Here is a 12,771-nt window from a genome sequence, read left to right as displayed (position 1 = left end):
GATTTTAGCCATCAGCCACTGTCCACCGATGGCTCTAACTTCCCAGTGGAGATGAGGGGAGATTGCGGAGGTTAAAATCAAATAATCACATCAGGATTCTAAATCACAGCACTTCACACAGTGGAGTAAGACTGGGGCTCTAAGGCTCAACTGCAATATGAATAAATAATCTTTTCAATAATTGAAGGGGTTTTTTGTTCTCTGCCCCATTGTCACATCAGACCGCTTGCATTAGAAAGGGTCAAACACTTGAGAAAAACTAAGATGGGATTAAAATTGCTCTTTTATGCTTCTAAATATTATAGAGAGGTGCAAGCCATATTCCTGGGTTTAGTTTCACTTCAGTGAAGAATTTGAGATAATATTTTACTATTGTTTATTTTAAACCCTTACTAGTAACGTGTTCTGGTGATGTTTAAAACTCTAGTAGACCAGGAAAAGTTCTAAAATATATGAATAGGTAAACCTTTAAAGACTACAAATTTTGAACCAGACTCTTTCAACATTTACACCATTGAAGATTACAAGAGCAGTTTTACAGTCTTATAAATGATCCTCTTGTACTGTTCTCACTCTTATTAGCTTACATAAATGTGAGCAAAGCCTTCTCTCTAGTGGTAACACAGAGAATGGCAGAAGTCAAATACAGTAGCTGCTTTCTTAAGATCTGATATGATGTAATACAATCTTCGGAGGATATAAATTAATTAAGACTGAAAAAGCCACATGAGGAAGCTATTTTACAAATTGAGAAATTGAGGAAGAGGTTTGATTTGTCCAAGGTGTTTCAGTGTGTCCATTTCAGATGCCCAAACCACAGCTTGAAACACTAGGCCGTAGTCAATTAATATTCAATGGGTTAGAGAAAATTGAAACAAAAAACTGCACCGTCACATCTTAGGAAACTTCTTGAGTGAGGAAGAACAATATCTAGGAATCGAGCACCCCAGAAAAGTTCTAAATCCTGCCCATTGTCATATCACGCATGAGAAAGAAAAGTGAACTACAGAAGTGTGCTGCACTTTGAAACACAGTTGTTTCATTGCTTCACTCATGTGCATCTATTGTACAAATGTTGAATTGTCATTATTTTATATTATAAAAAAAATTCAGCAAAAGATAAATAGTATAGTGTTTTCAAGCATTAATAGTGCTCCCTGATTTTGTTTCTAGTATACATAGTGCAACCTACAGTGAGAGAATATCTCTCTGACTTCAACTACAGTGCTACCTGACACACAATGAACATAAAATTGTGCCTTCTCCCTTAGTTTTCCTTATGATGCATTTAAATGCCTTTAAAATCTAGGTGAGCATTTTTTTCCAGTCTTTGAGGTACAATATTGAATAGATGAGGGGTTCTCAAACTGGGGGTCATGACCCCTCAGGGGGTTGCAAGGTGGTTCTGTGGGGGTCACGAGCTGTCAGCCTTGAGCCCACATTAAATTAAATTTTAATTAACCTCCTTGTTTTTAATTTTGGGGGGGGGGGGGGGGCATGTCTCACTCAGAGACTTCCTGTGTGAAAGGGGTCACCAATACAAAGAGAGTTTGAGAACCACTGATTCTGTGGGCCTGATTCCCCATTGTCCTGCCCCTAGCCTAGTCCTGTGCACCAGTACAAAATGAGCATATCATGCTGCTGTGGTAGAACTTTACACCCTCTTTGCACTAATGTAAATGACTGAACAATGTGCAGGGCAAAGGAGAATCAACCTTTTGTCACAATTGCACCAATTTGGGACATGATCCTGCTAGTACGTCTGCATTTGAATACCTAGTCCTGTGGGACTGCCCATGCAAGTATAAATTCATAAAGTTACTTAAGTGTGACAGGGGGATTTAATTGCAGAAACAATAGACTTAGGTGGGTTTTAATTTTTCAGTGAAAAGTTAGCTAAAGCTTAATGCCAGATCCCAAAATTTCTACTGCCATCACAAAATCCAGTAAACCCTGCAAAAATCCAGTTTCTTCTGTAAAACCTGGGGAAACCACCCTTTGTCTCTGTGAAATGAAAGCTAGATAATTAAACATTGCAAGGAGGGATTGCTTTGCTCTTGTCTGCTGCTCTGAGCAGCACATTTTTGATGTCCTACACTTGCTGCACTTAAGCAGCCAAGCTGTAAATCAGTGGATACTGAAAAGATCAGGGATATGGGGATTAGCTTTTGAGCAAGATGGCTGGTGGTCAGAGAAAATCTAGAAGTCCGAGATTTATAGTGCGGGGTTTGATTTATATCATACTGTATAACCTATATAATGGTAATAAAAAGTATAGCAGTGCAGATTACCACCGAATTTGAAGTTTTAGTTGTGTGGAAAAGGGAGGAAATTGAGCACCGGGAGGACTGGAACATGTTGACTCACAGGAAAGTACTGTCTGTGCACCAAGGAAGCAGAATTTAAATGTAATGGGGGAGTATGCAGGTTTCAGGCCTTGAAAGGGTACCACAGAGAGTGTTATGGGTCCTGAGATCATCATGCTGCTGCAGTAGTGGAGTCCCACAGACACGGAAGCTGTGGCTGACAGGTGACTGAGTTCTGTGCTAAGAATGAGGGTGAGGGAGCACAGCAGAGAAAAGTGCAAAAGAAAATTGGAGGTACTGGGAAACCTGCTCCTGGGTCTCAAGGCAGGGGACAGATGAGCCCTATCCAGTAGCCTGAGGGAGAACTTAAAGTTGTTGTTGCTGCATTGAGCACCCATTGTAAGGTGAAACCAGTCCTGGGAACAACTGCTGAGGGTCAAAGCTGCTGTTAGAGGCCTTGGCTACACTGGCGCTGTATAGCGCTGCAACTTGCTGCGCTCAGGGATGTGAATAAACACCCCCCTGAGCGCAGTGAGTACAGTGCTGTAAAGCTCCAGTGTAATCAGAGTCTGCAGTGCTGCACGCTCGCTCGCAGTGCTGCAAGCTATTCCCCTCGGACAGGTGGAGTACTCGCGCTTTGCAGCACTGCTGCCCGAGTGTAGCCAAGGCCAGAGAAAAGTGCCTGAGGGAATCCATCTGCATCTGGAACAGCCATTCTACCCAGACTGTAGGGCTGGAATTTTCAAATGGGCCTAAGGGGTTTGTTCTGATTTGCAGACATGCTGAGCATTCACAGCTGCACTTGAAGTCAGTGGGAGCTGTGCTTTGAAGATATGAAGTGCTGTGTAAGGATAATTACTCTGAAAGATCAGGTCCTAAGTGTCTCAGATTGAGCAACCAAAATGAGTGTATACTTTTTATCTTAATCTCTCTGCATAGGTGGCAGCCCCCCTATCAGCTCTCCCTCCTCCCCCAGTGCCTCCTACCCGCTGGGCAGCCCTACCCAATCAGCACCTCCTCCTCCCTTCCCAGGCCTCCTGCCCACTGCAATCAGCTGTTTCATGGCATAGAGGAGGCGCTGGTGGGGAGGGAGCGGAACTGGGCAGGCAGAGGTGGAGCGGGAGGTGGGAAGAGGTGGGGCAGGAAGAGATGTGGGGGGGGGAAGGGGAGCTTGAGGGAAGGGGTGGAGTGGGGACAGGGCCTGGGGCAGAGCCGAGGGTCCAGCACCCCCCAGCACATTGGAAAGTCGGCACCTGTGTTTCTCTGTGCCGTAATTCCCCGTCACTAAAATGAGGATAACGACCCACCCCACCTCACAAGGGTGTTGTGATTTATTTTCACAACATTTAATGTTTGTGGAGCCCTCAGATAGCCTTGTGATGAGCGCTATAGAAAAGCCCATGAGGAAATTTAAAATGGTCTTCAGAGCTGGGTTTGAATAGGGAGGAATGGCCCATACACTGAACAGTGAGGAGAAAACAAAATTTTGAAGAACTGCTCATTCAGTGAGCACTATCATTCTGTGCACTGAGTGAGGCAGGGGTCCTATGAAAACAATAAAATGTGATCATGTAATTCATGACTGTAACATAACGATTACACAAAAAGGGACCGAATTAAGGTTGCCCCGGTACCTTTAATTCTGATATTTCCTAACTTCTGAGTATTTGACTTTGCAACCTAAATAGGGTTTATTTTACGGTGTTTTTTTGTGTGTAATCTAAGGTGTGTAATAACTTCTAAACCAAAGACTTAAGTCGAGTTATATTAGGTCAACTTACAGCCATGGGTGCATGTCTAAACTACTCTCCTTTGATCAGTGGTGCACGTCCCCACCAGGAGCACTTCCACCGACCTAAGAGGGGCAGTGTGGGGAGCTGAGAGCCTGGTCTCTCTGCTCTACTGGTAACACCTTGCCAGAAGCCTGGCTGCCCCACAGGCTCCAGCAGACTGCTCCCCACCCCGGCTCCCTGTTCCCTGCCGGGAGCGTGGTCCATCTGCCCAGGGCTTCTCGCCCCAGCTCCCAGGCTGGAGAGCAGGGCTCTAGCTGGAGCTGTGAAATTGACAAGAGAGCTAACAGACAAAGTAAGTAATGCAGCGTCTACAGACACTGTCTCCCCCTAACTACATTGACATAAGCGCTATGCCTCTCGTGGAGGTGGAGTTATTATGTCAGTGTAGTAGGGCACTTAGGCATGGTCTACACTTGGGGGGTGGGGGGGGGAGGATTGATCTAAGTTACGCAACTTCAGCTACATAAATAACATAGCTAAAGTTGATGTACTTAGATCTACTTACTGTGGTGTCTTCACTGCGGTAAGTTGGCGGCTGCTGCTCTCCCGTCGACTCCGCCTGCGCCTCTTGCCCTGGTGGAGTACCGGAGTCGATGGGAGAGCGCTGGGTGGTCGATTTATCGCGTCTAGACTAGACTGGATCAATCACTGCCCGTCGATCCAACAGGTAATGTAGACAAGCCCTTACATCAGCGGGATAAAGCTGTAGTGTAGACACTGACATAAATAAGTCGACAGAAGCTGCCTTATGTCAATCTAACAGTGTAGTGTAGACCAGGCCTAAGTATATGCCAGTGTTCGTTATACTTTAATGAATTATTTATAACAATGGTTTGGCTTAATAAATGTACCTCTTTGTAATCTCAAAACATTTCAGAAATGTTAATTAACGTTCACAACACCCTTGGTAGGTATTATCTCTGTTTCAGATAACTTTCCTCTGCCTCAACTTCCCTACGTGACTCGCCCAAAATCTCAGTCACGAACAACTCTTGATTTCCTGTCCCGTTCTGACCACTAGACAGTGCTCTTTTAAAAAAAAAAAATCTATATTTTCTGACATTCCAAGTATTTGCCTCCAACAGCACAGTTTTATAGAAGAGGGATTTCAGAACCTACTATTTCTTATAGCAGATCAAATCTAATATCGTGTCTCCATCAGTGGCCCATATAAAATACTGCAGAGGCAGCAAAAGCCCTCCCCTACACTGAATAATGCACCTGTTATTTGTTACTGGGCTTTCTTTGGTCTTGTCTAAACTAGAGATATTTATCATGCTAAGGGAAGTGTGATTTCTGTAGCATGATTGGACATGTCTACATGGGGGAAATTTCTAGAGTTGTTTACACACACAAGTTGTACCACTTGAATTATAATGGGTACAGCCTCACCACCCCACCCCCTTCTTGTGGACAAAGGTATGCTGGTATAAAGGTATTTTTTTATAGTAGATTTCAAACTGCTTTACAAAGGAGGTCACTATAGAGTCATAGACTTATGACCATCAAATCATCTTGATTGACCTGCACATCACAAGCCGCTAATCCCACCCAGTTGTCACTACAATGAGCTGAATAACCTGCATTAGACTGAATTATTCCTGCCCTCCAGATACTATTGTGTAGGGTTACCATATCTCATAAATAAAAAAAGAGGACCCTCCACGGGCCCTGGCCCCGCCCATTTCCCCACCCCTAGCCCTGCCCCACCCCCGCCCCTTCCCCACCCTAACTCCGCCCCCCTCCTCCCTCCCACTCCCAGCCAGGGGGAAAGGGCTGCCCCAGTGCTACCGGCTTCAGGGTTTGCCGGGCAGCCCCCAGACCCTACACCCCCAGCCGGCGCATCCCCAGCACAGCTGGAGCCCGGGAGGGGAAGCGCCCAGCCGGGGGCGCAGGGTCTGGAGGCTGCCCAGCAAACCGTGAAGCCGGTAGCGCTTGGGCTTCGGGCAGCCCTTATGCCTCCGGACCCTGCGCCCCCAGCTGGGCACTTCCCCGCCCGGGCTCCAGCGCTGCAGGGTCCGGAGGCACGGGGGCTGCCCGAAGCTGGTAGCGCTCGGACAGCCCGGCTCTTAAACAGAGCCGAAGAGTCGGGGAGGAGCAGAGCCGCCATTTTCCCGGACATGTTCGGCTTTTTGGCAATTCCCCCCGGACGGGGGTTTGACTGCCGAAAAGCCGGACATGTCCGGGGAAAAAGAGGACGTATGGTAACCCTACTATTGTGTGCCGTAGGCAGAGAATAGAGGGACTGAGGTGCGCCAATGCCTGAGGCTCCTGCAATGGCAGGGAATTGATTTGGTGAGATACCATTATCCCCATTGTACAGATGAGGAGACTGAGACATGGAGAAGTTAAGTGAAGTTCCCAAAATCATCCAGCAGGCCAGTGGCAAAACCAGGAATTGACTCTTCCCGTGTGGGATTGGGAATAAACAATCCTAGAGTAAAGCAATTTATAGCCGTATAACTGCATCCCTGCTAGGAGCTGTACCTGTAGAACTATTTCAGTAAACAGTCACCCCCCTAACAAAACCAGTACCATAACTGTGTGTAATCAGGCCTGTTTTTAAAATAATTTAGAGCCATAGTGTGGACTAAGTATAGACTGGCCTGACCCACTTTTAATGAAACGCTGTCAAGATCACATTGGACTCTGGTTCTGTAAAAGCAGGGCAGACTGCCTTAAATCATCTAATTTGGTCTACATGATGGCTCTAATAGGGTTAAAACCAGTTAGAAAACTTCCCCAGCACAGAGATGCCCATAGTGACCATGCACAACAATGCTCCAGGTACTTGACGTGTGTGAAATACGGCGTGGATTAGACTTGCTTTTTCAGTAGGGCCAAGCGTTAGTTTAGGCTGGACCATTTCAGCCTGCATCAGGTTAGTGACAGTGTGGGCAGCACTGAATCTGTTCAGACTGAAGCCGTTCAAGTAGTCCCCCTACCCCTGTCCCACCGTGCACAGGAGACCTTTCAGAATCTGCTGGAATCCATCATTGCTGGAAGCTGTGCTGGGAATTGCGGCTCAGGTACCTGGAGAGCATTGCAAGTGAGACAGTTTATAACCGCTCTGGGGTGAGCCTGGGCCAAAGGAGCAACAGTTCAAACGTGAACGTGGACACACTAAGGGTATGTCTATACTACCTGGCGGATCGGCGGGCAGCAATCAATCCAATGGGGGTTGATTTATCGTGTCTAGTCTAGACGTGATAAATTGACCCCCGAGGCTCTCCCGTTGACTCCTGTACTCCACTGCCACGAGAGGCGCAGGCAGAGTCAACGGGGGAGGAGCAGCAGTCAACTCACCACAGTGAAGACACCGTGGTGAGTATGTCTAAGTACGTCGACTTCAGCTAAGTTATTCACATAGCTGAAGTTGCGTAACTTAGATGGATCCCGCGCCCCTCCACTCCCCCCCACCCCCGTGTAGCCTAGGCCTGAGCCATCTGCACTTCATGCAGGGCAGTTCAGTTAGGAATGGATCAGGTGGCTGGTATAGGCACAGTGGTCATGTTTTGAGAATGAGGATGTAAGCTTTGCTGACCTCTGCAGCCAGTGCTTGGGTAATGTCCTCATTTTACATACTGCTCCGCTCTTGGTGAAGTAACTTTGATTCCAGAAAATAAACCAAAAGGAAAGTTTTCAATCTTTCGCTGAAGTTTTTTGTTTTTTGTTTTCAAATACATAGCTGCTATATTCTGTATGTGTTGAGACTGTTTGTCTTTGTAGGGGAGGTGGACTTGGACTTGTCCTGGCCAGTGCAGGCTTTGGTATGCTGACTGCACCTATAATGGAGCTTCATAACCAGAAAGGCTACTTTCTGCACCATGTGATCTTTGCCTGCTGTACGCTCATTTGCATCATCTGTATTCTTCTCTTGCCGGAGAGCAAGAACCAAAACCTGCCTGAGAACATCCCAGACGGCGAACACTACACCAGGAAGCCCCTCCTACCACACAAGAAAGGGGAGCAGCCCCTGCTTCTGACAAACTCTGAACTCAAGGATTATTCTGGCCTCCACGATTCGTCAGCTGTGGGCGACGGGGTGTCCGAGAATACCACTGCCAATGGGATGTAACTGGGCAGATTTTTTTATTTTATTTTATTTTTTTGGGAGAAGGCGCACTTTGGGTGGGGGCATTTTGCACAGGTTTGCAGATCAGTGATGGAACAGATGGATACATGGGGGAATTCAGCTCTGCTGCTAAAGCCACTTATTGTAGGAATCTTCAACTGGTGTACAAATTACTTTTGAAAAGGTTATGGGGGGAAATAACACATCTGAGAAAAGAACTGGACGGAGATAACCCTTCCAAACTTTCTTTTCCTGGAATTAAATGTTTATATTTATTTTGATTATCATTTAAAGAAGCACTTTACTCCCTTTTCATTGATCACATAAATGAAGCCATCTTATTTCAAGAGGTGCAGCCATTCCAAAAAAGAAATGGTGTGATGTTTTTTGTTTTCATTTTTGTTTTTGTGTTTTGTTAAAGGAAAGAGGTATCTCTGCTGCAAAGCTGAATCTACTGAAACTTAGGCTAGAACAACATTAGTTCTGCCTGTCTAGAAAGTCAAATCCCCCAGGTTGCCTGCTCTGTTTGTACAAATAACAAAAAACCTGTTGTGAGTCAAACTCTGGCTGCATTTTATTTAGTGTAAATTAGGTTTTGATAGTGTCCCCATATGTATTTAAAAGTTATTTTATAACTTAGAGTTGTTTTTTTTACTGTAGTTAAAGCAGTCAGCAAAATACTACACAAACTAGCTTAGTTTTTCAATCAGGATCAGCCTTCTACAGTTTAAATATCACATTCAGCTCTTTTAGAGATTTCCAGCAAGTGATTAATAATAATATAAACAACTGAAATGAGTTGACCACCAGTGGTAAAATTAGGTTTGCCAAGAATGGTGTTAACTAACAGGAGGTTCAATATCTGTATCCTAGTGTTCCAGAGAATATTTTTGGTTAAAGGAGACAAAATGTAGGAGTATTGGCTACAATCTGAAATGCTTGCTCCAAAAGGGAGTTTAGCTGAAATTTCCACTAGTACAAGAACTGTGACATTGCATGCCCTAACTGTTTAAAGCCTATTCTTATTTAAATTTATTTTATTAGAATAAAAGGGAATGAATTGATTATTTGAATAAATACTGAAGATGGGGGGGGGGAAAAGAAAGGGCTGTTTAAAATGTTACTTAAATAGAGGTCAAGAGGGCACTCTCTATGAAATGGGTCATCTTTAATTATACGTTTTTAAAACCTCCGGTCCAAGCCAGAATTGTGATTACTATATATTTTGCTGTCTCCTGTTTGCTATTTCTGACCCAAGAATTTACAATGAACTGCCACCTTAATCCCATCAAAAATGTGCTCTTGTAGACTCTCCCTTAAAAAAAAAAAAGTACTATAGGATCACTTGTTTGATTAAAGTAATTTAAAATGCCTCTGCTTAGTAAAGTAAGAAGCAAATCTTTCATTTATTGTAAAGATGGCTACTTGATAATAGCCAGGTGATCTCCTCCTTCCAGTCCCCAAGCCAGCAACAGATTTGCATTGTTGTGTGAATGTCTTACGGATCTAGTTAATACAAGAACATTCTGAGCTTAAAAGCTTTTTTGCATCATTAACAATCCCCCCACCGCTACCTTCCTTACCTTATTCACTCAGGCCATGCATTTTTGATTTTGCCCAGTGGTACAGCCATTTAAATGAACAGAGCAGCAGGATATGTAATGTTGTATTGAGCATCCATATGATTGCCACTTTGTTTGATGGACATCTTGCATTCATAGGCATGGAAAGGCTAATCTGCACTTTCCTCTTCTTCCCTAGCCATTCTTTTGCTCTATATATTGTCTGTTAACTACTGTACCTACTATTACATCCTCCATTAGGCTGCCTTTGTCCTCTTGTAACCCACACAAAATCAGCAAGACTGTGAGTAGTATAGTAAGCTACACAGATGCTGATGAGTGCAAGAGGACGAGCAGGCCTGGAGAAGTGACAAAGATTGTTGTGGTTGGAAAATCAATGTTGTCCTAAAGCTGCTACCTTTTGTACAGAGGATGTGGACATTTAGGTTCTTTTTGAGCCACGTAAGAAACACTGGACCAGCTGATGGTAATTTTGCCTGGAGTTATGCTGTTGTTTTCACCTTAGTTAGACTTGCTGTGACAGCAACAGACCAATTTTTCTTACACTCTCTAAACATCTCTAGTTACTGTACGGTTTGAAAGTGGCCACCTCTCCTTCGTTTTGTTCTGCGTTCAGATTTTTGCAGTCTGCATTCACCTCGAAAATAAGGCCTTTCGGTTTGTGCAGTATTCATGTGCCAAATTTGTGTAATACCTTTTGCCTTTTATATGAAGCTTGTTACAAGCCACATATCAGGAAAAGTGGGTTTATATCAAAATCTAGAAAGTAAAACAAATAATAATCCAGGGAGGGGGGCCTTGACACAGGAGAGCAATAGAGAGAGCAGAGGATTGTTTGAAATCGGGCATGCACACAGACTCAGAGCTGTTACGCAGCACCTTGCAATCCATATACCATAGAACCGCTTTTTAGTTCATGGTCTCTGTGCAAATATACTCAGGCTACAGTACAAATCATGTAGACCTTTCACAAGCCTATTAGACGGATTGCATTTAGCACTGTTATGGTCCTGGTGTGTCATCGCTGTTGTCCACAGCACTTTATAGTTTCCTATTCTGGTGTTTGCTCTTTCATTACAAACAGTCCCAGGAAAAAGAACTGTTTAAACATATCAGCCTATTTATATAAGAAATAAATACATTAGGTGACAGGCGCACTTGGCAATTTTTGTGAAATTTACCTTTGTATTTTGTTTTGTTTTTTAATTTGCCTGAGATGAGGCATTTGGTACTAGTCCTTTGAAATGAGGTCCCAACACCTATGGTTTGCTTGGCTCAGTCATGGCCAAAACATTAAGTAATAGTCTGTCTCGGCAGCTCTGTTATAGCTCATTTGAGAGGATGAAAGCCTGTTTTTTAAAAGATATTACACTCCACTAAAGCTGATGGCTATCTGAGGCTGGAAAGTTTCTGGGGAGAGACAGACAGGTACTAAATGATACAGCAGGGCAGGAGGCTATAAACAAACATCAGTTTCCTACTGTGTTCTGTCCGGTTCTTTGTACAGTTGGGTACTGTGGCAGTTTTTTAACAACTGTCTGTCAAGCCATAAGCTTCTCAATCCTGGTTCTCCACAGCGCAAAGGAAACATTTTTCTCAGATGACTACTGTTCCCAACCAATGCAACAAGGAAAGCATTCAAAGCTTTGCTGTCCATTTAGGCCCATTTCTTTCCATGAGCCCTCAGTTATTCTAGCCCACTAGTGGGGTTTTTAGTTACCATTTAAGGGACGTGTTTTGTTTTTTGTTTTTAGAATTTTTCAACAGAATGTGAAAATGGCATTACACTTTTTTTTAATGGGGTGTTTTTTTCAGCAATGTTTCTGTTGCCAAACACACTGAAAATAGATAAGACCAGGAAAACCGTGTAATCTCTTTGCCACTTTTGAAAAATGTTGTTTTGGTTAAGCAGGGTTTTTTTGTTTTGTTTCGGTTTTGCTTTGTTTTAACATGGAAGTATTTTTCTTAAATGATGCCAGTTCCTGGAGCCAAATGCTAAAGATCACCAAATTGGAAGCAGAAGTGCCATTAAATGAACTCTGTGAATGTCAAGTCAAATTGCACCTGTAGCTAGCACATAAAGACAACGCTTAAGTGCGGGTTGATCTCCCACACTTTAACTTAAAAAAAATTAATCCTCATTTTAATTGTATTGTGTGAAATGTCTTGGGAAAGGAGTACAGTGTGTTTGTCTAGTGGATGAGACTTCCCTCCCTCCCCTCAGTTTCTGATGAAGTTTTATTAAAGAATCGTGTTACTGTATGTTTTGATCATGAGTAGTCTGGTGGTGCTTATTCATAGCACAAGCTTAAATCAAGTACTGAAAACAGTCTTACAAGCTAAATGTCTGCATGATGTTACATCTGTTGTACCTACTGAAAAACTTTGTATGTAAATGTACAGAAATAAAAAGGTGTTGCCCCATTAGCATACTTCCTTTTGAATGTCTTTCTTGCCTTCACTGCGATGAGTGTTCAAGCTGTGCTTTCAAAAATACCCCAGCTACTGAAGAAGTTGAATGAAATTTTTAAAACCTCCCATAACAGCACTAACCCTTTTTATTTAAAAAACAAAAACAAATACAGATTCTCTAAGGGTACTTCAGCTACCAGTTGCCGCCTTAAGGTTGTCCTTCAAAGAAGAGGATATGTTGCAGCTGAAGTAGTTCTGCTGCTCAACTACAAGTTCCATTTGCAGAAAAGACTCAGCATGATCCATGGGCCTGGGACTCCGAAGACCAAGATTCTATTTCTGATTCGCTGCGCAACCTCAGGCAAGTCATTTCACTCATCTGTGCCTGTTTCTCCTCCCACCCTTCGTCTGTCTTGTCTGTTTAGACCAGGGGTCGGCAACCTTTCAGAAGTGCTGTGCCAAGTCTTCATTTATTCACTCTGATTTAAGGTTTCGTGTGCCAGTAATACATTTGAATGTTTTTAGGTCTCTTTCTGTAAGTCTATAATATTTAATAAACTATTGTTGTATGTAAAGTAAATAAGGTTTTTAAAATGTTTAAG

The 12,771-nt window shown here is 43.6% G+C and overlaps 1 protein-coding gene across 2 annotated transcripts in view; it reads left to right on the top strand.

Moving 5' to 3' along the window:
* SLC22A23 (solute carrier family 22 member 23) overlaps positions 1-12,189 on the top strand; it is a 177,753-nt gene extending 165,564 nt beyond the window's left edge. For both annotated transcript variants that reach the window (XM_005307059.4, XM_042860583.2), the window contains one exon: positions 7,829-12,189. In XM_005307059.4, the coding sequence (XP_005307116.2) occupies positions 7,829-8,177 (349 nt within the window). In that variant the 3' untranslated portion in view covers positions 8,178-12,189. The remainder of the gene's footprint in view (positions 1-7,828) is intronic.
* The last annotated feature ends 582 nt before the right edge of the window (positions 12,190-12,771 follow it).

The sequence above is a fragment of the Chrysemys picta genome, chromosome 2 (assembly GCF_011386835.1).
Source record: "Chrysemys picta bellii isolate R12L10 chromosome 2, ASM1138683v2, whole genome shotgun sequence".
Taxonomy (NCBI): Eukaryota; Metazoa; Chordata; order Testudines; family Emydidae; genus Chrysemys; species Chrysemys picta.
Note: the sequence above shows the minus strand (reverse complement) of the source record. Positions and strands in the feature narration are given on the sequence as shown.